Source organism: Oncorhynchus nerka, linkage group LG27, assembly GCF_034236695.1.
Source record: "Oncorhynchus nerka isolate Pitt River linkage group LG27, Oner_Uvic_2.0, whole genome shotgun sequence".
Lineage (NCBI taxonomy): Eukaryota > Metazoa > Chordata > Actinopteri > Salmoniformes > Salmonidae > Oncorhynchus > Oncorhynchus nerka.
In genome coordinates, this window is record NC_088422.1 from 48337064 (window position 1) to 48358771 (window position 21708).

The 21708-nt window shown below is 41.4% G+C and overlaps 1 protein-coding gene across 1 annotated transcript in view; it reads right to left on the reverse strand.

The window, feature by feature from the left end:
- Positions 1–3923: 3923 nt before the first annotated feature.
- LOC115111914 (cytosolic arginine sensor for mTORC1 subunit 1-like) overlaps positions 3924–21708 on the reverse strand; it is a 35240-nt gene continuing 17455 nt past the window's right edge. Inside the window, exons 2-9 of the mRNA XM_029638451.2 lie at positions 14134–14204; positions 9401–9594; positions 8745–8880; positions 6881–7004; positions 6494–6604; positions 6188–6270; positions 5960–6054; positions 3924–5305 (exon numbers count right to left, since the gene is read on the reverse strand). Coding sequence (XP_029494311.1) covers positions 5237–5305; positions 5960–6054; positions 6188–6270; positions 6494–6604; positions 6881–7004; positions 8745–8880; positions 9401–9594; positions 14134–14204 — 883 coding nt within the window. The 3' untranslated portion in view covers positions 3924–5236. The remainder of the gene's footprint in view (positions 5306–5959; positions 6055–6187; positions 6271–6493; positions 6605–6880; positions 7005–8744; positions 8881–9400; positions 9595–14133; positions 14205–21708) is intronic.

Sequence of the window (21708 nt, forward strand, 5' to 3'; positions counted from 1 at the left end):
CATCTTGAAGCAAGTGGGGACAGCGGACTGGGATAGGGAGAGATTGAATATGTCCGTAAACACTCCGGCCAGCTGGTCTGCGTATGCTCTGAGGATGCGGTTAGGGATGCTGCCTGGTCCGGCAGCCTTGCTAGAGTTAACACTAGATTTCTTACGCATGACTGCCACGGAGAACAAGAGCTCACAGTCCTTGGGAGCGGCCTGCATCGGTGGCACTGTTGTCTTCAAAGTGGGTGAAGGTGTTTAGCTGGGAGCAAGACGTGGGTGTCCACGATATGGCTGGTTTTCCCTTTGTAATCAGTGATTGCTTTTTCACCAGAGGGATCGTCTGAGACCAGCCAATGAAACTGTGGGTTTGCACAACCAAAGAATATCTGCACAAACTGTCAGACATGGCCTCATGAAACTCATGTGCATGCTCATCGTCCTCAGCAGGGTCTTGACCTAACTGCAGTTCGGCATCGTAGCCAACTTCATTGGGAAAATGCTCACCTTCGATGGCCACTGGTATGCTGGAGAAGTGTGCTCTTCACGGATTAATCCCGGTTTCAACTGTACCGGTCAGATGTCAGACAGCATATATGGCATTGTGTGGACAAGCGGTTTACTGATGTCAACAGAGTGCCCCATGGTGGCGGTGGGATTATGGTATAGGCAGGCATAAGCTTCGGACAATGAACACAATTGCATTTTATCTATTGGCAATTTGAATGCACAGAGATACCGTGATGAGATCCTGAAGCCCATTGTCGTGCCATTCATTCACTGCCATCACCTCATGTTTCAGCATGATAAAGCACAGCCCCATGTCACAAGGATCTGTACACAATTCCTGGAAGTTGAAAATGTCCCAGTTCTTCCATGGCCTGCTACTCACCTGACATGTCACCATTGAGCAAGTTTGGATGCTTTGGATCTACACGTTCGACAGTGTGTTCCAGTTCCTGCCAATATCCAGCAACTTCAAACAGCCATTGAGGAGTGGAGCAACATTCCATAGGCCACAATCAACAGCCAAATCAATTCTATGTAAAGGAGATGTGTTGCGCTGCATGAGGCAAATGGTGATCACCAGATACTGAGTTTCAGATCCACACCCCTATTTTTTTTTTTAAGGCATCTGTGACCAACAGATTTATTTCTGTATTCCCAGTTATGTGAAATCCACAGAATAAGGGCCTAATTAACTCATTTCAATTTACTGATTTCCTTATGAACTGTAACTCAGTAAAATCTTTGAAATTGTTGTTGCATGTTACATTTATATTTTTGTTCAGTGTACTATTACAGAGAAACAACTTTAAAATAAATAATTAAACAAAGAAATACATCATTTTAAACAGGACGACTAAGAGGGCATGTGCACTTGTGCCCCCTATGGTCATGACTTCTCTGTTCATATCAATCTCATAACAAATAAATAATTACACATTTCAAATTGACAGTGTGCAGTTTTCAAAAAAAGGCCATTGATACTTAACTTGATATAGCTGACACCAAAAGTTCCAAATTTAAACACAAACCCATATAGCAGACACATTTATACAAAATAACTTACAGTACATGAATGTATACATTAAATATTTATGGCATGACTAACACTTTAGTATAGTGTCAGCCTGTTATCTGTGTGTTCTGAGGATGCAAGGAGGACGTCATGATATGTGAATGATAGGGGAGTCAGTGGCTGTGTTCCAAATGGCATCTTATTCCCTATTTAGTGAACAACTTGGGCTCTGCTCAAAGCAGTTCACCAAATAGGGAATAGGGTGTCATTTGGGACACAGACTCTCAATCTCTGGAGAATTCTGACCTTCCTGGACGTCATAGTACTACTTCCTGTTCTTCTACCCCCTCACCAACCACAGCTCTCAAACCTCTATGAAACACCATTTGAGTCAGAGGGAGATGCTCCCTCAACCTAGCCTAATTTAGGCTCCATAAACGAGGAGCAGTAGGGACAGCAAAGACCGGGATGGAAATGTCTACGTTCCTCCCCATGACAAGAGTGAATTGAATAACTTAAAAGTGAATAACAAATTGTTCCTTGCGGTCCTTGATTTGTTTCGAAAATAAATTAGAACCTAAACTGAAAACAAACTCAAATAAATAGATGTAAATATATACTGTGCAGTAATCAAACCACAATCTGCTTTCACATTCACATTACTGGCGATGGGCCTGTGTCCCCTTATTGTTGATTTACATGAAATTCCTGAATAAATATCCTAAAATCACCCTTAAGTGACAAAAAAATCACTCTCTCTAACCCTCACATACAGTATTAGCCATAAAGCCAGCAACTTCCAACACCGTGGCCAGAAAATCCTTATGCCGGTCTAGCACTGCCCAGCCATAAATCTTCTTCTCATACTCATCACGGGACACGTCTTGGGGCACCTTGGTGGACACAGTAGTGGTATTTGAGTCCAGGATCTGCAAGAGCTTCTCTACGCAGCCAAAGAGGTTCTGGAGATGGTTCATGGAATCCCTCAGGAGCCCCAGGAGTATCTGAGTCTCATTATCTGAGGCCTCCAACAGGTCAGTCATGTATTTGGTTACTGTGTCTATGTGCCAGTGGAAGAGCATGGCTCTGTTGTGGATGTTCTGTAGCTTCACCTTATGGGTGGAGCCAGTGATGGTTGTTGGTGGGACTCCATCCACGCCTGGGGCCTGCTGATCGGTTGGGAAGCCATTTGTTTTGATCTGGAAGCACATAAAACAGTGGACTTTCATTTCAATTGCACATTATTTGCAGCTTGGTAGTAAACACAGCAGCATAAAATATACTGCTAAAGTTTATAATACACAAAGCAATGGTTATTCCACAGTTAACCTCTTCCCCAGGCTAATTGCTACCGAATTTAACAGAGATGGCTGGTAGACAATAATAATACACAGTAGTTACACAGGCGAGCTAAGAGCTTGACTATCCCTCAATGCTCTTGCAAGTGAACAGTACTTGTTTTGGTAGATAAATGCAGTTACAGGTATAACTTTCCCAGGAATAATACACAGCAGTGTTTGAAATATTGTTCTGAGATAACACCACGCAATCTTTAGTTATTTAGTGGGGAGTTTGCGATTGTCACTGTGACCAACCCAGGGTTTAAACCCTGATCCCCTGTGGTCCTCAAGATTGTGTTAGCCCACTGAGCTAAAGGCCAGAAGTTTCAGACAAAGATATTCACCGAACCAACTCAGTTGCATCTTGTTACTTACGTAAGTAGTCAGGAGGATGCCAGCTTCGTGATCCAACAGGTTGGAAAGCTCTACGATCTTGTCTAAAGCCTTCTGACACTTGTCCATGTCCCCAGAGTGGGGTGCAGCTCGTACCGTCTCCAACTTGATCACAAGGAGAACACATATGAACACTGGGGAAATTCAAAATGTACAATGTAAGGGACACAGCACGAATGAACACTTAGGAACATGATCGCACACACACGTAAAAAAATAAATAAATGCTGTGTATCTAGTCACCAGCAAAATGACCAAATCATGAAACCATAGATTATTCCATTACCAAGCAAAGTATGTGACAAAGGATTAATATACACAAATATTACATTAAATATTAAGGATACATATTTACCAAAGTCTGTTAGAGTTGTTCTATGCTGGTGAGCCATGGAGACACGAATGGTGGGTTGATCGACTAATACCGTATGACTGGTGTCTCTAAAACAAGAAGCATTCTGATGGAAACAAAAATGTACTGTTAAAAAAAAAAAAATCACATAATGGTTGTCATGAAGACATTGCATCACCAAATAGTGTGACAAAGTATGTGTAATACGTCTCACCCCATGTCCAAGGTATTTGTTGTGTAAATTCATTCAAAACAAAGTAAATGTTACTATAAATGTTATCTTAACAAATTGGTGACAATGTATTCATAATGAAGTCCAGAAATACATGAATTCATTCAATAGTCTTTATTGAATAAAGCAGTACATTTTACAAATATTTCACAGAACATTTTGTTTTTTATTGTACAAAATGTCATTGTACCAAAAAATATATATATTTTTAATGATATTAGTAGCTTCAATATCAGTCTACAAGGAAATGAAAAACAAAGTTGTTTATTGTGCAAATTGAAAAACAAACTGTAAATAAGACAGTGTTGATCGTATCAAAGCTACAAAAGTAAAGAAATGTTGACCCTTAAAAAAAATCTGAGTAACTTATTGATGTTGGAACTGCATCACGGCATTGAATAAAACCGCACTTAACCTTGGATGGTCGTAGGATTTTTGTAATATCTTTTGTAGTATTGCCTGGATGTTTTCCAAGAAAATACAATTCTGAGATTTGTTTTGAACAATTATTAACAGAATAATTTCCACAAATACACTTTAAGTTTGAACCTTTTTGAATGTCGTAAAAAACATAATTGGCCAAAATAACACTCGGTGCTGGGATTTCAAAGAGTGTCTTCAGCTATTGGGGGTGCGATTAGGAAATGTACGTGCCCTACTACACGTAGAATTTGTGAAGATGTGGCGAATATGACGCACCAATGGAGAATGTTTTTTTTTACCAAGCATAAGTTGTGCTTCACATAATTCACTCACACAATTAATTTGACCTTTGACACAAAGGGGGTCTTTGACACATACTATTACGATATAAACATCACTGGAAGACTCAGCCGTGTTGTTTACAGTCCTAGTAACATGTTTGTGCCCTGCGGCAAGAAGGAAAGTAACATAAAGTCCTCACGGTAACACTTTCTAAAAAGGCTACAGGTATAATGTGTTATTGCTCGTTATAAGAGTGCACGCGCCTTTATAATAATGCATTATGACAAGGCTTAGGCTATGATCGGTATCCCCCTTTCTCTTTCCCTTTAATGTTATATCGCTCTATGTAGGACATTTACAACTGACTCAAAATTGCTGTTATTTAGTCAGCTCTTGTTATGGGGTGATAAGACATAAGGGGGTTATATAGGCTTATAACAAGACTTAGAATGCATTCATTATACCTGCAGTCCTTAAGTACAGTTTTACCAGCATCACAACTGGACTTTAAGTTCACCAATTCCCTTATACCGCTGTGTGCATTGGTCAGGGTCCAGGCAGCATCCAATCGGTGCATGGTCATGGCAACAAAGTTCATAGTTAATACTGCTCATGCTGCAGTGCTAGTCTAGGCACAGAGTTAGCATCTCCCTCCAGCCCTGTACTGCCCCAGGCCCAAGAGGGGCGTAGTACGGACCAGGCCGCCATCAGCAGGCTGGCTCTTTCCTGTGCTGCTGGAGCATCTCAGTCACACTCACTATGTCCTCTTCAGGGACCTAGAGTAGAACACAGGAGAGACGAGGTTGCAATTCCTATTCCAATGCCTTCAGCATGAGAAGCATTCTAATTGATTGCTCATCGCCATCAAGTGTAAGGTTTCTGTGGGGTTTTCATACATAGGATAGACCACAGGGGTATTTTAATAACACATATTAGTAAAAGCATTTTATCTTGGGCTTGTTGACTGACATTTGAAGATAAAAGGCTAGGGGGAGTTTAAAACAGTTTAAGTCAGACATTCATCTCCTCACGTCAAACTATCAGTGTCATTCAAGTGCCAACTATGTAGATAGCGCAGAAAGTCACTGCTGACGTCAAGTTGTAAAGTCTAAGGGAAGCCGATGATTTAGCATTATCTGGTGTTGATACTTCTATGACAAATCAGAAATTAAATATGTATTGAAGAGCTGCTGACATTCTTGTAATTTCTGTAACCAGATAGGTCAAAGTCCTGTTACACAAAAACCTGCTAGTGTAGTTTAGCCTTAGATAAATTATCATGGCATTCATTACACACTAGCCTGAAACTCTGGCAAACAGTGCCCTCCACTGGTCAGAATCAGAAAATAACCCCTTCTAGAGTTCTGAATGCCAAGTTGCAAGGAGTAATGCTTGGTGTAACTCACATCAGCAGTTTAAGGCTTACTCACCAGGGCATGGTCGAAGCTGAAGGTGCTGATATAATAGGCGGAGATGTCACTGTCGGCTAAAGGCTGGGATATCTGGGCAACAATGCCACACTCATCTGGAAAACAAGGCAGAGAGAGAGAGAGAGCGCGAGAGAGAGAGAGCGAGAGAGAGACTAAAATATTAGTGGGCGTGATTGAATCCCAATTCCATATTATATTATTAATAATTAGGATTAAAGGGTGGCCTACCGAAACCCAGAGGCTGTCCCCCAATGCGCACCATCCTCCACAGCTCCCCGGAAGAACTTGTGAAGAGAAGATCAGCAGGGAACCTAACAAGAAGAGAGAGAACAAAACACACACACTGCTGTTACCAACCTGATATGTCCAACTGCCCACCGACACACAGATGCAACAGCAGGGACCACCGGTAGTCTCTTCTCCCTGCCACTGTAGCGGTGCGCCCAGATTCTGGTGAGCGAGATAACCCAGTGTGTCACGTGAGAGCTTCAGGGCAGCTCAGATTTAAGAGAGGTGAAAGGAGATGAATCTTACTGTCGCTGTGCCTCAGTGTCCATGACCAGAGAGACATAGCCATCGATCAGGGAGAAGGAGAAGAACTTGATACAGTCCAGATCCTGGCTGGGAAGAGCGCCCTCTTTAGGACTGGGGGAGAAAATAGTTGACACTATCAGGACTGTAGGGTCTTACAGGTTAATGTCTCCAGACAAAAACAACAAAAACATTTTCCAGTCCTTATTAATGAGTTCATTATCAAATAGTTTACCGGATATTTTGCTCAAAGGCAAAATGTACCCCCTATATTACGATCAACTCCGTGTTAATGACTGGTTTTACACAGTGGTCATCTTTTGTATTAGTAAGGCTATAACTGAGAAAAGGTCAACAAGGAAGGGCATTGCATGCAAGAGCAGGTTTCACCTGCTGGAGTAGAAGAGCGCGTCGATAAGTATGGTGGCAATGGCAGGCAGAGTGTCTGGGTCTAGACTCATCACACAGAACTGGTTCGGTGGTATCAGCACCGGGTGCACTGTAGGCTGGGGGGCTGGAAACAAAAAGGAGAATATAGAGTTGGTTTTCATTTACAAATTTCAACCGTGTGTGAATGAACCCTAAGCACTGGGACTGGAGAGTGGTCTGAAAAGCAGTAAAGACTGTAGCTACAGTGCATTCTGAAAGTATTCAGACCCCTTGACTTTTTCCACATTTTGTTAAGTTACAGCCTTATTCTAAAATTGATTAAATAAATGTTCTCTCTCTCCTAACTACACACAATACCCGATAATGAAGAAAGCGAAAACAGATGTATACATTTTTGGAAATTAATAAAATCACAGAAATACCTTATTTACGGACTTGAAATTGAGCTCAAGGTGCATCCTGTTTCCATTGATCATCTTTGAGATGTTTCTACAACTTGAATGGAGTCCACCTGTGGTAAATTAAATTGATTGGACATGATTTGGAAAGGCTGTCTCTATAAGGTCCCACAGTTGACAGTGCATGTCAGAGCAAAGACCAAGCCATGAGGTCGAAGGAATTGTCCGTAGAGCTCCGAGACAGGATTGTGTTGAGGCACAGATCTGGGGAAGGATACCAAAAAATGTCTGCAGGTCCCCAAGATCACAGTAGGCTCCATCATTCTTAAATGGAAGAAGTTTGGAACCACTAAGACTCTTCCTAGAGCTGATTAGGGGTCGAAGTGCCTTCGTCAGGGAGGTGACCAAGAACCCGATAGTCACTGACAGAGCTCCAGAGTTTTTCTGTGGCGATGGGAGAACCTTCCAGAAGGACAACCATCTCTGCAGCGCTCTACCAATCAGACCTTTATGGTAGAGTAGCCCGATGTAAGCCACGCCTCAGTAAAAAGGCACATGACAGCCCGATTAGAGTTTGTCAAAAGGCAAATAAAGGGCAGACCATGAGAAAAACAAGATTCTCCGGTCTGGTGAAACCAAGATTGAACTCTTTGGCCTGAATGCCAAGTGTCACATCTGGAAAAAATCTGGCACCATCCTTACGGTGAAGCATGGTGGTGGCAGCATCATGCTGTGGGGATGTTTTTCAGCGGCAGGGATTGGGAGACTAGTCAGGATCGAGGGAAAGATGAACGGAGCAAAGTACAGAGACATCCTTGATGAAAACCTGCTCCAGAGCACTCAGGACCTCAGACTGGGGAAAATGTTCACCTTACAACATGACAACAACCCTCAGCCAAGACAACCCAGAAAATGCTTCGGGACAAGTCTCAATGTCCTTGAGTGGCCCAGCCAGAGCCCGGATTCAAACTCGATCTAACATCTCTAGAGAGACCTGAAAATAGTTGTGCAGCAACACACCCCATCCAACCTGGCAGATCTGGAGAGGATCTGCAGAGAAGAATGGGAGAAACTCCACAAATATAGGTGTGCCAAGCTTGTAGCATCATACCCAAGAATACTCGAGGCTGTAATCACTGCCAAAGGTGCTTCAACAAAGTACTGAGTAAAGGGTCTGAATAAATGTGATATCAGTAAAAAGAAAAAAAATGTTTACACATTTGCAATGTATTTCAATTTTAGAATAAGGCTGTAACGTAACAAAATGTGGAAAAGGGGGTTTGAATACTTTCAAAATGCACTGTATGCATCAGCTATGAGTCAGAGATAATGGATTTAACTGCATGTCGAATCCAAAACAGGTTAACTTTCGTGTTAATGTACATTTGTTGCACATTCCATCCGTCTCCATCTATCCTTCTCTCCCCATCCTTCCCCCTACCTCATCCCTCTCTTCTGAACCGTACCTTCTTTGCCGTTCTTCTGGAAGCCATTGCGGACATCTTGGCTGAGTACAGCGGAGTACTCTCCCCCCACCTCTCTGTAGATGTTGAACTCTTCCTCCAGAGTGTGGATAACTACAGCCAGGTCCTTCTCCCGCACCTGAGGAAACAACAACAAAAAGCTTACTTTGTCATCAAAATAGACTAGTTGCCTACCTGGCTAAACACTACCACCCTCGTGTAATACGCTCCCTCCCTCTTGACACAACCAGTCTTTTGCCTTAACAGAGTCCATGAACTCTGAGAACTATGTCAGGAATTAACATATTTGCTGACGGGGCCGTCTGGCGGGCCGTCTGGCACTACGTCTGTTATTTCTGCCCACTTAACACTTTCACTGGTGAGATGTCAACAACTGCTATTAGAATATTCAGCTTAAGTTCCAGTTCTCAGTACAGTGGCTGTTAATACCTCACCTGTTAAAATGTCAAGTTGACAAATAATACAGCCTATCGCTTAGCTACGAAGGCCATGTTTAGGAGGGTGTAACAAAACAGAATTTCTGTCTGGACATTAAGGCCCATTATGTTGTAGAAGAACAATAAATAAATCGTATCAGCCAACCCAATCAGCCCCAGGTATAAACTGGTCGGAATTACAGCCACAGTTTGCGGACTCACCAGGATGAAGTCCGTCTGATAGGTGGACAGCATGAAGACTGACACGTGCTGCTGGGCCAACGGGGCGATGACGGATTTGGCGATCTTGGTCACGCCCACCGCTTGTGAGCTGTTGGAAGCGTTGCCGTTGGAGATGACGTTGAGTGGCAGCCACACGGAACTCTCCACCTGAAGGTGCTCCGAGGGCTGTAGCTCTGGAGGGGGGAGTATGGGAGGGGTGAGGGTCACGTCAGGACAGGACAGGGAGCAGACGCACGCAAACAACACACACAAAGTTGGACACAAGCCAAATGCAAAGTTGTTATTTTACCAACCTAGCCTCAAGCCATGTCTACACAGCTGCTTTAAGTAATTTCCTCTGAACTCCACCCCACTGCCAGTGCCTTCCTTCATGGGGGTCTAAAATACCTATGCTATTTATAAACTATCACTCAGCTGAGTTACAACCAGGAAGTGGATCCTATGTCATGACATAGAAACAAGTTGAGACTAGGATGGCGTTTCCCCAAGAGACTGATCTAAAGTCAGTTTCGTAGTTGTGCCTCTAAGTGGTTGAGATTAAGATTTGGGGAGGGTAAGGTGATTCTGGAGCAGTAGGCTACTTCGATCACTCGACTGCTTGATGGCTATTGTGTGTGTGTGTGTGTGGGGGGGGGGGGGAGATCAGTCTATTCACACCGGATGGGCACGGGCCAGGGAAAACAACACTGTTCCCTACTGGGCCTAAACTGACCCACAAGCAGGATATTGCTCATTCCTCACCTTCATTGCAAAACAGTGTTTTAATCAGTTATTTGGTGACAAGTGAATATATTTTGTATAGTTGCATACTTTAATGTTTCACAATTTTTATTTGTATGAAATTCACTGAGTAGGATGGTCCTGGTGCACAACCACAATGTACAGCTGAAGTCAGAAGTTTACATACACTTACGTTGGAGTCATTAAAACTCATTTTTCAACCACTCCACAAACTATAGTTTTGGCAAGTCAGTTAGGACATCGACTTTGTGCATGACACAAGTCATTTTTCCAACATTTGTTCACAGACAAGATTATTTCACTATCACAATTCCAGTGGGTCAGAAATGTACATACACTGAGTTGACTGTGCCTTTAAACAGCTTGGGAAATTCCAGAAAATGATGTCATGCTTTAGAAACTTCTGATAAGCTAATTGACATCCTTTGAGTCAATTGAAGGTGTACCTGTGGATGCATTTCAAGGCCTACCTTCAAACTCAGTGCCTCTTTGCTTGACATCATGGGAAACTCAAAAGAAATCTGCCCAAGACCTCAGAAGAAAAAAAAAAAGTCTGGTTCATCCTTGTGAGCAATTTCCAAATGCCTGAAGGTACCACGTTCATCTGTACAAACAATAGAACGCAAGTATAAACACCATGGGACCACGCAGCTGTCATCCCGCTCAGGAAGGGGACACATTCTGTCTCCTAGAGATGAACATACTTTGATGTGAAGTGCAAATCAATCCCAGAACAACAGCAAAGGACCTTGTGAAGATGCTGGAGGAAACCGGTACTAAAGTATCTATATCCACAGTAAAACGAGTCCTATATCGACATAACCTGAAAGTCCGCTCAGCAAGGAAGAAGCCACTGCTCCAAAGCCACCATAAAAAAGCTAGACTATGGTTTGCAACTGCACATGGGGACAAAGAGCATACTTTTTGGAGAAGTGTCCTCTGGTCTGATGAAACAAAAAAAATAGAACTGTTTGAACATAATGACCATCGTTATGTTTGGAGGAAAAAGGGGGAGGCTTGCAAGCCGAAGAACGCCATCCCAACCGTGAAGCACGGGGGTGGCAGCATCATGTTGTGGGAGTGCTTTGCTGCAGGAGGGGCTGGTGCACGTCACAAAATAGATGGCATCACGAGAAAGGAAAATTATGTGGATATATTGAAGCAACATCTCAAGACATCAGTCAGGAAGTTAAAGCTTGGTGGCAAATGGGTCTTCCAAATGGACAATGACCCCAAGCATACTTCCAAAGTTGTGGCAAAATGGCTTAAGGACAGCAATGTCAAGGTATTGTTGTGGCCATCACAAAGCCCTGACCTCAAACCTATAGAAAATTTGTGGGCAGAACTGAAAAATTGTGTGCGAGCAAGGAGGACTTACAAACCTGACTCAGTTACACCAGCTCTGTCAGGAGGAATGGGCCAAAATTCTTAACTTATTGTGGGAAGCTTGTGGAAGGCTACCCAAAATGTTTGACCCAAGTTAAACAATTTAAAGGCAATGCTACCAAATACAAATTGAGTGTACAGTGGGGCAAAAAAGTATTTAGTCAGCCACCAATTGTGCAAGTTATCCCACTTAAAAAGATGAGGCCTGTAATTTTCATAATAGGTACACTTCAACTATGACAGACAAAATGAGGGAAAAAAATCCAGACAAATCACATTGTAGGATTTAGAATGAATTTATTTTCAAATTATGGTGGAAAATAAGTATTTGGTCAATACAAGTTTATCTCAATACTTTGTTATATACCCTTTGTTGGCAATGACAGAGGTCAAACGTTTTCTGTAAGTCTTCACAAGGTTTTGGCCCATTCCTCCATGCAGATCTCCTCTAGAGCAGTGATGTTTTTGGGGCTGTTGCTGGGCAACACAGACTTTCAACTCCCTCCAAAGATGTTCTATGGGGTTGAGATCTGAAGACTGGCTAGGCCACTCGAGGACCTTCAAATGATTCTTACGAATCCACTCCTTCGTAGCCCGGGCGGTGTGTTTGGGATCATTGTCATGCTGAAAGACCCAGCCACGTTTCATCTTCAATGCCCTTGCTGATGGAAGGAGGTTTTCACTCAAAATCTCACGATATATGGCCCCATTCATTCTTTCCTTTACACGGATCAGTCGTCCTGGTCCCTTTGCAGAAAAACAGCCCCAAAGCATGATGTTTCCACCCCCATGCTTCACAATAGGTATGGTGTTCTTTGGATGCAACTCAGCATTCTTTGTCCTCCAAACACGACGAGTTGAGTTTTTACCAAAAAGTTATATTTTGGTTTCATCTGACCATATGACATTCTCCCAATCTTCTTCTGGATCATCCAAATGCTCTCTAGCAAACTTCAGATGGGCCTGGACATGTACTGGCTTAAGCAGGGGGACACGTCTGGCACTGCAGGATTTGAGTCCCTGGCGGCGTAGTGTGTTACTGATGGTAGGCTTTGTTACCTTGGTCCCAGCTCTCTGCAGGTCATTGACTAGGTCCCCCCACGTGGTTCTGGGATTTTTGCTCACTGTTCTTGTGATCATTTTGACCCCACGGGTGAGATCTTGCGTGGAGTCCCAGATCGAGGGAGTAGTCTTATCAGTAGTCTTGTATGTCTTCCATTTCCTAATAATTGCTCCCACAGTTGATTTCTTCAAACCAAGCTGCTTACCTATTGCAGATTCAGTCTTCCCAGCCTGGTGCAGGTCTACAATTTTGTTTCTGGTGTCCTTTGACAGCTCTTTGGTCTTGGCCATAGTGGAGTTTGGAGTGTGACTGTTTGAGGTTGTGGACAGGTGTCTTTTATACTGATAACAAGTTCAAACAGGTGCCATGAATACAGGTAATGAGTGGAGGACAGAGGAGCCTCTTAAAGAAGAAGTTACAGATCTGTGAGAGCCAGAAATCTTGCTTGTTCGTAGGTGACCAAATACTTATTTTCCACCATAATTTGCAAATAAATTAATCATCCTACAATGTGATTTTCTGGATTTTTTTTTTTCATTTTGTCTGTCATAGTTGAAGTGTATCTATGATGAAAATTACAGGACTCTCATCTTTTTAAGAGGGAGAACTTGCACAATTGGTGGCTGACTAAATACTTTTTTGCCCCACTGTATTTAACTTCTGACCTACTGGGAATGTGATGAAAGAAATAAAAGCTGAAGTAAATCATTCTCTACTATTATTCTGACATTTCACATTCTTAAAATAAAGTGGAGATCCTAACTGACCTAAGACATGGAATTTTTATTCTGATTAAATGTCAGGAATTGTGAAAAACGGAGTTTAAATGTATTTGGCTAAGGTGTATGTAAACTTCCGACTTCAACTGTATATGTAGTTAGACACAGGCTAATAATGCATTGTACTGGATTGAACCATGTATGCATTCAGCTCTGAGTTTTCTAAAGGAAATGTGTTTGTTGCTATGTTACTTTATGCTCTATAGCATTATGTTTCAAATGTGTGAAGTGAACTTCTTGTTCTTCATCCCCTGAAGTAATTGAACACTTGTTGACTGGAAAACTAAATGGTATTTATTCACAACATTAACAGGCAGTTCCAGGACCCTTAAATCAATAATGAAACATCACTCTCTCATCCCCTCAATCTCTTTCCCCCTATTGCTCTCACTCTGTCATTCCCCTTTCCATCTCTCTATTCCCCTTCAAAGGGCCACTGTTCTGATTATAATAATTTGTCAGAAGAAGCCCCTTGTGGCTTCACTGCACCAGCTTTCACCTCTTAAAATAGAAAGAGAGAAGGCCCTGGAGGCAGTATGCGCCAGTAATATCAACTACTTCGGTGAGAAAAAGACACCGGGAATAATATGACTCAAAGTTAAGAATGGGCCATAAAAAACATGTGATGTGATGTTGAAGTTGTTACAGCATGTTAAGGGAGTGTGATTGAGAATAGGCTATGAATGGAGGTTTGTTAAGTGGTGCCTCTGGTTAACTTGGTACGAAGTAGGGGAATCATTTACCTTTAAATCCCTCTTCGTCGAGGACGACAGTGAAGTTCTCTGGGGTCTCTGTCAGACTGAAGAACTTGCATCTGAGAGAGACGGAGAAAGAGCGAAAGGGATAGACAAGAGGCAAACCGCTGGCCAATCACCAAGCCAAGCTCTAGTCTTCCCCCAGCTTGGTCTGCTCTGCTCACAATGTGTGTACCCAATCCAACAAGGTCCTGCTCTGCTTCAATCACCCACTGTTTTTTTTTTTTTAAATGATCCTGGAGAGAGCAGAGCCAGACCCGTTCTAAGATGGGATGGCAGGACAGTCATTCTTTCGAGGGCCCCACTTGTTAGGCCGATTTCTGTGCAGCCTAGCAGTGGGAGAACTGGGGACATTAAGGTAAGCAGGGAACTTGGACTGGATTCACTTCAGGCCTGAACCCAAAATACTTAAGTCTCAGATTTTGGGACAGGGGGAGTTTCAGGGACACATAGTTGTCTTTGTGGCAGGCGGTCCCCTGCCCAGCAGGAGAGAGATCCATTCAGGAGAACTATGGGATGAGATTGGACCCTGGGCAGAATACAGGAATGTACTGAAAGAATAATGATATGGGTCTCATTAAACCCCACCCCTCTCCCCTGCAAATCGGTAGTTGCAAAACGAAAGAGAACAGACATAGCCTAGTGCCAGATCAGTTTGTGCTCTAGGTCTATATACTAGTCAACTTCTATGGTCATTGTCATCAGTGCAAAGCTGCAGAGTCAGACCATCTAATCTTCTGGATGATTAAACTGTGCAACATCCTTCCCTTTAGTTCCCTCAGCAACATCCCCCCCATCATCATCCCATCTCCCACCAGCTGCATTACACTAGAATACGGTCCTACTCAGCAAAATGTTATCCATTGTTTCCAAAAGAGAGTCGTGTGTCTGAAATGGCATCCTATTCCCTACATAGTGCACTACTTTGACCAGAGCCCTATGGTAGTGCATAAAAGGTAGAGCACTGCACAGCATACAGTAAAGAATAGGGGAGCCATTTTGGACGCAACCAAAAAAAAGACAGCTCCACCCAGCCGACTGTAGAGCGAGCAAGGTAGCGAGCTAACTTAGCAGCCCATTGTCTCCTGCCACCTCCTAGCCAGTCCTTCCTGTTGACCTCCCACGCTGTCTTCCTGATAGGTTTTCCACTTGTTATTGTTAAGCCCGCAAGAAGGGAGAGAGGACAGTGCTAGCAACCCTCTGTCTGCTTTGTTTAGGCTAGCCTTCTCATGGAAAAAGCATTAAAAGCTCACAATTTTTTTTTTTTATACGAGTGGGAGAGTGCATTATAGTGAGCCTAATTGGTAACAATTTACTTTGACTTCCTATTCATAACATTAATGAACTATAAACAATCAATTAATTAATTAACTATAAACAATTCATGAACTTGTTATAACAGGTCCCAAACGCATTATTAAAGGCTAATGAAATATATCCACAGCACATTCATGTCATTCTATGCAAGAGATCATATTTAGGCATCTTAATAGATGCGTCATTATGGCTGTTCTCAAAATTGTGGTTCTGCCATACCAGCTCTTAGCGAATATGACAAAAAGGCCAAACCATGTTTAGAAAATTGAGCTAATATGTAGCCGGCCTGTACCAGCTCCATTTCCCCCACTGGTCAGTACAGACCCTTGACTTAGCTTCTTTTTCTTCTCACTGAGGTCAATGGTGCATGAAAAAACCTGACGGGGTTGAATCCTCAAGGTAAATTCTACGGATCAACTCGTGTAGTTGAGGGTCATGTCATAACTCTTTCGCAGCGCATTAACAGCCCTCCACATCACAATTAACTTGGCCATACTGGTCTATAAATGCACACATGAAAGGTCTATGTATGAATTATATGCAGTCAATGTAATGTCATTTCTATTTTTCCATTCATTAAACATGAATTTATAAACATGCCTCACTTATCAAAAAGAGCACAGACATTTTCCAGATGTAGCTAGCACATTCGATGAGGACATCGCCAAAGAATCTTACTATTGTCATTTTTCAGTATTAATTTGTTATTTAAAAAAAAATAGATTAATAGCCTAGTGGTTAGAGTGTCGGGTCAGTAACCGAAAGGTTGCTGGATCGAATCTCCAAGCTGACAAGGTAAAAATCTGTAGTTCAGCCCCTGAACAAGGCAGTGGATTACACTGTTCCCCGGTAGGCCGTCATTGTAAATAAGAATTTGTTCTTAACTGACTTTCCTAGTTAAAATAAAGGTTCAATTTTTACAAAAATATTCAAAGCATTAAAATGTAATTCCCCATTTCAGACTCGTAGCAATAATTATTTAAGTGACAAAACATACTAAGACAGGGTGGTAAAGATGGCTAGAATTTACTTACTAATGTAGCTAGCTATCCCCCTGGCTATGTCAATGTATGGTCTTAATATAAAATGTTAGGTTTACAATCACATTTTAGGAAGAGAAATAGGTGGGGTTTATGACTTTGTAGAAACTAGTGATGACCCAGGAGGAGAGAGTGAGAGGTCACTTTAATGTCACTTCCTGGTGACCTCGCACTTATTTTGTAAAACTTTATTTAAAAAAAAAACATTTTTTAAGATTAATATTACAGGAGTTTCCCCTTGAAATCAGACATGTCCATGGTAAGGACAACCTGGTTGCTGATTGTCTTCCATGGATGGGCAGTCAATAAGTTTTGTGTTTAGCCAGTATGTAGCCCTGGCACACATTTTGTTTTGACTGAACGTTTTGCCATATTTTAGATAAGGTTTGTTTTGGTTGGGCTCGTACCAAGGGGGTGAGAGTTATAGAAATGTATATTAGTTTTAGGCTGCTATATTCAAAATAAAATGGAAACAATGTTTATTAAAAAAAAAGATTAATTCCAGGGGTTTTATTTATTTGTACTATTTTCTACATTGTAGAATAATAGTGAAGACATCAAAACTATGAAATAACACATATGGAATCATGTAGTAACCAAAGAAGTGTTAAACAAATCAAAATATATTTTATATTCTTCAAATAGACACCCATTACCTTGATGACAGCTTTGCACACTCTTGGCATTCTCTCATACAGCTTCATGAGGTAGTCACCTGGAGTGCATTTCAATGAACAGTTGTGCTTTGTTAAAAGTTCATTTGTGGAATTTCATTCCTTCTTAATGCGTTTGAGCCAATCAGTTGTGTTGTGACAAGGTATGGGTGGTATACAGAAGGTTGCCCTATTTGGTAAAAGACCAAGTCCATATTATGGCAAGAACAGCTAAAAATAAACAAAGAGAAACAACAGTCCATCATTACTTTAAGGCATGAAGGTCAGTCAATCCAGAAAATATCAAGAACTTGCAAAAACCATCAAGCGCTATGATGAAACTAACTCTCACGAGGGCCGATACAGGAAAGGAAGAAGTTAAAGTTAACTGCACTTAAATGTTTCAGAGTTCAAGTAACAGACTAGAGGTGAACCGATTAAAATCGGCATGGAATGCTGCATCAGATGACCTGGCCTCCACAATCACCCGACCTCAACCCAATTGAGCTGGTTTGGGATGAGTTGGACCGCAGAGTGAAGAAAAAGCAGTCAAGTGCTCAGCATGTGGGTACTCCTTCAAGGCTGTTGGAAAAGCATTCCAGCTGAAGCTGGTTGAGAGAGTGTGCAAAGCTGTCATCAAGGCAAAGGGTGGCTACTTTGAAGAATCTCAAATATATTTAGATTTTTATCAACACTTTTTTGGTTACTACATGATTCCATGTGTTATTTAATAGTTGTCGTCTTCACAATGTAAAAATATTAAAAATAAAGAAAAACCCTGGAATGATTAGGTTTCCAAATTTGACTTGTATTGTGTGTGTATGTATGATTTGTTTTGTCGAAGTGTTGACAGCCAGTAAACGCCATGTTTATATTGGACAAGGCAATGCATTTAAATAGTGTCGCATTTAAGTGGATCATGTTGTGAAATTGAAGTTGTTTTCTGTTGGTTTTGTCCAACAAATATATATTTGTTGTCTTAAGGGGGAAGGTGTTACAGGATTTGGTTTTTCCATTTATATTTCAAGGTTGGACTTTAGCACTTTGGGCATACCGACTGGTGTCACCTCGTTAGTCAGTATGTGTTACACCTGTGTTGGCTTGTCATCTCGTTAGTGAGAAGGTGTTTCATCTGTGTTGGCACAGGTGATATTTAAGAGCTGCTGGCCCAGTGCTCCAGTTAACTTGAGTTGGGGAGGGTTAACACCTTCAGTTAGCTCGCCCCATTTGACTTCTTAAATGTATTATTTTTTATTTAACCTCGTTTTTCTTTTGCTCCACTTTTTGGTTTGCTTCCAGTCTAAATTTGGTGTGGTTTTTATTTTTGTATGCCCCTTGGGCAAATGTATTGGGCCATCCTGGTGGGTGTTTAAGGTCCCAGTTGTTGTTGCTAGTCATCTTTCAGTGGACACCCCATGAGTAGCTTTCAGAACCCCTCCCAGAACCCGACCTGTTTCATTTTGTTTGTTGTTAGGGACTTGTTCGTTCTCCCTTCCGTTTGATTAACTATTTTTGGTTTCACTGACAGGGACGTTCCCAAGCAAGAAACAAAAAATTGCCACTCAAACAGAAGGGGGAACTAACAAAGATTCACTAACAACAACCAATACGAGTTCATGACTGACATTGTACATTTGCACATTAAAAAAACAAATAGCTAATAAGAAGCCCAAATAACACTAGGTTGTAACCCGAAGTGAATACAGTTGGAGTCGGAAGATTACATTTAAACTCAGTTTCACAATTCCTGACATATAATCCTAGTAAAAATTCACCGTCTTGGGTCAGTTAGGATCACCACTATTTAAAAAATGTCAGAATAATAGTAGCAAATTATTTATTTCAGCTTTTATTTTATTTTCAACCCATTCCCAGTGGGTCAGAAGTTTACATACACTCAATTAGTATTTGGTAGCATTGCCTTTAAATTGTTTGACCCAAGTTAAACATTTTGGGTAGCCTTCCACAAGCTTCCCACAATAAGTTGGGTGAATTTTGGCCCATTCCTCCTGACAGAGCTGGTGTAACTGAGTCAGGTTTGTAGGCCTCCTTGCTCGCACACAATTTTTCAGTTCTGCCCACAAATGTTCTACAGTTCTGCCCACAAATGTTCTATAGGTTTGAGGTCAGGGCTTTGTGATGGCCACTCCAATACCTTGACATTGTTGTCCTTGAAGCCATTTTGCCATAACTTTGGAAGTATGGTTGGGGTCATTGTCCATTTGGAAGACCCATTTGCGACCAAGCTTTAGCTTCCTGACTGATGTCTTGAAATGCTTGCTTCAATATATCCACGTAATTTTCCATCTTCATGACGCCATCTATTTTGTGAAGTGCACCAGTACCTCCTGCAGCAAAGCACCCCCACAACATGATGCTGCCCCCCCCCCCCCCCCCATACTTTTGTACCCGTTTCCTCCAGCATCTTCACAAGGTCCTTTGCTATTCTGGGATTGATTTGCACTTCACATCAAAGTATGTTCATCTCTAGGAGACAGGACGCATCTCCTTCCTGAGCAGTATGACAGCTGCGTGGTCCCATGGTGTTTACACTTGCGTACTATTGTTTGTACAGATGAACACGCGGTACCTTAAGGCGTTTGGAAATTACTCCCAAGGATGAACCAGACTTGTGGAGGTCTACAATTTTTTCTGAGGGCTTGGCTGATTTCTTTTGATTTTCCAATGATGTCAAGCAAAGAGGCACTGAGTTTGAAGGTAGGCCTTGAAATACATCCACAGGTACACCCCCAATTGACTCAAATTATGTAAATTATCCTATCAGAAGTTTCTAAAGCCATGACATCATTTTCTGGAATTTTCCAAGCTGTTTAAAGGCACAGTCAACTTAGTGTATGTAAACTTCTGACCCACTAGAATTGTGATACAGTGAATTCTAAGTGAAATAATCTGTATGTGAACAATTGTTGGAAAAATGACTTGTGTCATGCACAAAGTAGATGTCCTAACCGACTTGCCAAAACTATAGTTTATTAACAAGAAATTAGTGGTGGTTGAAAAAAAGAGTTTTAATGATTCCAACTTAAGTGTATGTAAACTTCTGACTTCAACTGTATGTCCTGTTTTTAAAAGGTTTGTAATGTGCAGAAAGAAGTACAATGTAAATAGTGAAATGGTTACCTAACATTGTAACAAAATGTTTCATTAGTTTTATGACAAATTTGTAACTTTTATTTACAGAGTTGGAAAACGTGTAGACATTGTGCCAGGGGCTTAGCTAGCCGCTAGCTAAATTAGCTAATGAATAAGGGGGAAATGCTAGCTAGCTTTACCACCCTGTGTGATTATGTTCTACTCACAAAAATAGTTATGAGTCTGAATCTTTGAATATTAACCTTTGTTAAATCTTAAAGAAAAGTCATACAGATAAATGCCAATAGTAGGATTCTTTGGCGATGTCCTCAGCAATTGATTTAGGTGCTAGCTACATCTGGAAAATTGTAATAAAATTTTATATTTCCTTGAACATTCTGTGTTGTGTCCGTATTCCTTTTGATAAGTGAGGCATGTTTATAAATGCAATTGAAATGCTTTATGAATGGTTAAATAGAAATAACAGTACATTGACTGCATATAATTTATAAATAGACCTTTAATGATGGCGTTCTAGATCATAGTGGCAAACTGCACAGTTAATTACCATAGCCATAAATGCTTTATGAATGGGAAAAAAAATGACTACTTTGACTGCATAGAATTCATACATAGATCTTTCATGTGTGCGTTATAGACCAGTATGACCAAGTTAATTGGAATGTGGAGGAAGGCTATTAATGAGTTATGAAAGAGTTATGATATGACCCTCAACGACACAATTTGATCTGTAAAATGAGATATATATATATATGGTTTGGCCTTTTGACATATTCACTAAGAGCTGGTACAGCAGAAGCACACTTTTGAGAACACCCATAATGACACTACGCTGTCATTGTAATGATGCATCAAGATACCCAAATATGAGCTCTTGCATAAAATGATATGAATGCACTATAGATATACTATGATATATTTTATTAAGCTTTAATAATGCGGTTGGGACCCGTTATCACACATTCATGAAATGCCTGTGTATTATAAATGCATTATGGATATGTAGTCAAAGTAAGTCGTTACCCCCTAATTTAAGCAGGCACTTTAATGGTTTGGAGCCGGGTCTTCAACCCCCTATCTGCGTAACACCGTTGATGGGTTAGTTTCCTATTTCTGTGGTAATCATTCAAATCTTTCTATGAAGCTTCTTCAAAACATCTGAGGTACTGACAGGGAGATTCAACATTATAATTCTATATTCTAGGCTTAGATGAGAAAACTAAGCATTCCACTCAATTATGTCCCCAGTTCACTGCATGTAGCAACAAAGGCACAGTCATACCTTCATGATTGGTGATGAACAAGAAAAAACAAGTTATTTCTTTGGTGGTGTTGAGTGAGCAGACGTACAGTACATTTGTGAGAGGGAGAGAGAGAGAGCGAGCGAGCCTCGAAGAATTTCACTCAAAATGCTGTTTTTACCAATGACGTAAGGGGAA